General features: G+C 42.0%; 1 protein-coding gene across 1 annotated transcript; it reads left to right on the top strand.

Annotated features, from left to right (window-relative positions):
- The first annotated feature begins 374 nt into the window (after positions 1-374).
- On the top strand, positions 375-1127 carry LOC112763134 (uncharacterized). Its single transcript, XM_025808882.1, has 2 exons — positions 375-625; positions 734-1127. The coding sequence occupies exons 1-2, from the start codon at positions 375-377 to the stop codon at positions 1125-1127; spliced, it is 645 nt and encodes a 214-aa protein (XP_025664667.1).
- The last annotated feature ends 3396 nt before the right edge of the window (positions 1128-4523 follow it).

Here is a 4523-nt window from a genome sequence, read left to right as displayed (position 1 = left end):
GCAGTAAGTCAACAACCGGATGAGGCACACACCTTCGGAGGCCAAGGATTACACGAGGGCAATACTTCTCGGGAATTTCAGATTGCCAATTTTTCTAGACTAAGGAGGAAGCTATGATGAGTATTAAAGATTATAGCATTCGTCGTGGAGTTCAGTATCAGGTTATGGAATCAGATCATCTGAAGTATGTTAGGAGATGCAAGGAGTTTGGAAACGGCTGCACGTAGATGATCCGCGTGGCACTTCGGCAGCGCAAGGGTAACTAGGAGGTTAGATGGTACAACGGAGCTCACACTTGCCTGGCCACTTCGATTTTGAGCGACCACCGACAGCTCAATTACCACATAATTTGTGCGAGGATCTATCCATTGGTTATGGCGGATGCAGCGGTTATGATAAAGGTGTTGCAAGAAGCTACTGAGTCAACCTATGGATTCAGGCCTAGTTATAGGAAAGTGTGGAAGGCAAAGCAGAAGGCAATCGCACAGATCTACGAAAATTGGGAAGAGTCGTATGCTGAGTTGCCCCGGTGGATCCTTGGGATGCAAGCAACGATGGATAGAACCGTTGCTTTGTTGAAGACTTCTCCAGTGCGTGTAGGTGATGAGGTTGATGAGTCTACAAAGTACTTTCATCGTCTTTTCTGGACATTTCCTCCATGCGTTGAGGCTTTTAAACATTGCAAGCCACTAATCAGCATTAACGGTACACATCTGTAAGGGAAGTATGGCAGGACTTTGCTTCTGGCTATTGCGCAAGATGGAAACTCGAATATATTGCCGGTTGCGTTTGCACTTGTTGAGGGGGAGAATGCTGAGTCGTGGGCTTTTTTCTTATCCCACTTGTGTCAACATGTGACCCCACAAGAAGGCATTTTGGTGATCTCTGATAGACACAATGGCATTAAGGCTGCACTGGAGGCACCAGACAGTGGTTGGCTACCGCCTCATGCATATCGAGCGTATTGCATTCAACATGTTACAGCTAATTTTGCTCTTAGTTTCAAGGGCCAGGATGCAAGGCGGCTGCTCGTGAATGCGGCGTATGCCAAAACTGAGGCAGAGTTTGACTACTGGGTTGATATTATGAGGATTGAGAATCCAGCCATGTGTGATTGGGCCAACTGACCGGAGTACGATAAGTGGACCCAACACCAGGATGGAGGCAGACGGTTTGGCCACATGACGACGAACATATCCGAGTGTGTTAACTCTGTATTGAAGGGGACACGGAATCTGCCGGTTACTACACTTGTGAAATCCGCATATGGGAGGTTAGCAGAGCTTTTTGTCGTCCGAGGGCAGACAGCAGAGGCGCAGTTGGGATCAGGCCAATGGTTTTGCCAGGCGCTGGTCAAGGCGATAGAGTGCAACTTGAAAGATTCGAGGTGCTTCACAGTTACTCTGTTTGACAGACATCAGTCTGAGTATACCGTGGCTGAGACGATTTCTACTGGTAGCTTTTCGCTTGGGATGTATCGGGTTTCCCTCAGAGATCACATTTGTGAATGCGGGTACTTTCAAGCTCTCCATTACCCATGCTGCCATGCGATTGCATGCTGTGCTCAGTCCCAGTTAGACTGGACTATGTACGTCCATGAGATATATACCATGAGTAAGGTGTTCAGTGTATATCGGATGGGGTTTTTGCCCCCTGTTCCAGAGGGTCTGTGGCCACCGTATGACGGTCCTACTTTCGTTCCTAATCCTAACATGAGACGTGCTAGAGAAGGGTGACAAGAATCCGTAACACCATGGATGAGGCCGATACTAGTCGGCCGAAGCGATGTGGGGTATGCAGACAGACAGGACACACTCGCAGGACTTGCCCTCAACAAGGATCCGCACGCAAAGCCGAGGCATAGGTGTCATTAGGTCGTCATGATTTGTGTTGTTATCCAATTTTAGTCTATGCTTTTCCATGTATGAATGTTAAGTAAAGTTGTACTTACTATTCGTTTTACGGTGATGTGGTTATTGTTAGCGATTCTCTATGTAGTTGTGATTCTCTTGAGTAAAGGTGTTCTAATTTTGTTGTTAATTCTATGAGTTCAAGAGACTAATTTCAATTAAATCAAAGCACCAACCTATGTTGCACCATACATAGAAAAGGCATACCAAATTTTCATCCAATAACTCATACTCCATGGAAAATGAACTATGTCCACACTAAAGCATAAACCGCTAGATCCCTGTAGCGGTTTATGCACATTTGCAAATCACACATAAACCGCGACACCCCTACCGCGGATTATGTGAAGCTTTGCTTCGAACGTAAACCACGACACCCCTATAGCGGATTACGTGTATTTGTAAACCGCGGGATCCCCTGTCGCGGTTTACATAGTTTATGGAAAAAATGTATTTCAGTATCCATTTTGCAAAATGTGTATTCTGGTAAATTTGGAGGCCAGAATATTTATTTCAGTAAATTACCCTAAAAAAAAGTTTGCCTTCTTTTCGAAAATTATTTTATATATTGGTTGAGTTTTGGTGTTGTGCAGGTTAGTGGTGCGCACAGGTGTTGAATCGGGCTATAGTGTCAATAGCTTTCTGGACAGAACGACAGCCAGAAAAGTCTGCAATACCTGCTACAACAATCACGCAAAGTGCGAGCCAGTGGGGCTGGGCTGCGACACCCATCCTCCATGCAGGTTATGTGGCTGTCCTCCACCTAGGGGTGTTCGCGGTGCGGTTTGGTTCGGTTTTTGAGAGAAATGTCATCCGATCTGATCGTCTAATTAAACTGCGGTTTGGTTTGGTTCAGTTTTTTATTGAGACCATCCGAACCAAACCAAACCAATTAAAATCGGTTTGGTTTGGTTCGGTTTGTTCGGTTTTTTCAATCAATTCAAAAAAATACTACCATACTATTTCACAAAGTCATAACATTGAAATTGTCAAACACAAATACACAATAGCTAACAAAGTCTTGATCCAATGAAATTTAACGAAAAAAGGAATTCAATTATGACAATTAAAGAAGTTTCAAAGTTCAATAGTTAACACAACTGAAAATAAAAATAAATTTCCATCAAAAGATAGCAAAGTTATGGTGTTTTCTCCAACAAAATAGCTAAACTTTTTTATATTAGATCTAGTAACTACAAGCGTGCCCTTAAAATCAAAAGTTTAAATAGGTATAACTATGAGCTTAATTCAACAATAAACAATTCATGGTACATCAATGTCACTAACTATATAAATTTTAAACAGTAGTTTGAAAAGATAAAAGTTGTTACAAGGCTCCAAGTTTATACACCCTGAATCCTAAACCATGAAATATAAAGCAATCCACAAATTAAACTCATGCTATTTAATCTTATTTCCTGATCAATCTAAAAGCTGTTACGTGGATTATGCATGAAGACAGAACCATAGCTTACAACTAAATTATCAATGAATGAACATCATAATCCACAATAAATTATCAGCATCACAAGCTTCAAACTTTAACCGCCAATTATCACTAACAGAGAATCATACCAAAAGGGTTGTCAAATTTGAGCCAAAAAAACAAAAGGGTTTTCAAGTTAGAACTCATAACCAGATAAAAATCAAAGACTTTTCACCAAATAAAATAAATTACAAGGAAGAACACCGAGAGAGATGATTAGGGGTACCAATGACGAATGAGACTGAAGAATGGAGAGAGAGTGTACACAAGAGTCGTTGGAGAGTTTCAATGAAGACTGAGAAACAAAATCAAGTGCAGAAACACAACAATAAATAAATTAAAAATAGAACAATACCAACAACCAGCAACAATACCAACAATAAAGTAATTCAACAAAAGTAATTTAACCATATCCAATTTCTCATGACATATACTAAATCATTAGATACACTGACTGAGTTAATCTACTTCAAACATGCTTTCATTATCTCATTATTCAAATTTATCTTTTGCCATACTAATTTCAATAACCATCAATAATACCAACAATAAAATAATTCAACAAGACCAACATTACCTGACAAATAGCAACCAACAATGAATCAACAAAACAGCAATTAGTAAACAATGAATCAATAAACAGCAAGTCAGCAACAATGAATCAACAAACAACAATACAAACAATAAAGTAAATAATACCAAGAAACTGCAACAATGAATTAATGATTATTGAACAAAAATTAGTTAAATTACATACCTGACTCGGTGGCTCGGGCTCCATATTGACTTTAAATGACTTGAATCGGTGGTTGGGTGGGGACTGGAAAACGCTGCTGGGTGGTAGCTAGAAACGCTGCTGGGTGGTGGCGTCATTAGCGTGGTGCTATACTGGGCTGCTGGGTCAGTGGGTGGTGATGTCGTGCTGTGCTACTGCTGCGTGGGTGGCCAGAAACGGTGCTCTGTCCGCTGGGTGGTGGTGTGCAACTGCTGGGTGCGAGCCTGTGAGGGTGGTGCTGACTGTGGCTGGGGCTTCGTGGTGCACTGGTGGGCGAAAAGGTCCTGGGAGCAGTGTGTGAAAGGGCTTCGGCGTTGGGAGGAAGGCTTTGAGGTGGTGGGAGCTTGGGAGG

Source organism: Arachis hypogaea, chromosome 17 (assembly GCF_003086295.3).
Source record: "Arachis hypogaea cultivar Tifrunner chromosome 17, arahy.Tifrunner.gnm2.J5K5, whole genome shotgun sequence".
Classification (NCBI taxonomy): Eukaryota; Viridiplantae; Streptophyta; class Magnoliopsida; order Fabales; family Fabaceae; genus Arachis; species Arachis hypogaea.
The sequence above is the reverse complement of the archived record's forward strand: the minus strand, read 5'-3'. Positions and strand labels throughout refer to the sequence as shown.

Coding starts and splice junctions, on each gene's coding strand:
- LOC112763134 (XM_025808882.1), top strand. CDS start 375: ATGGCGGATGCAGCGGTTATGATAAAGGTGTTGCAAGAAGCTACTGAG. Junction 626..733: donor GAGGTTGATGAGTCTACAAA/GTACTTTCATCG, acceptor GAAGTATGGCAG/GACTTTGCTTCTGGCTATTG.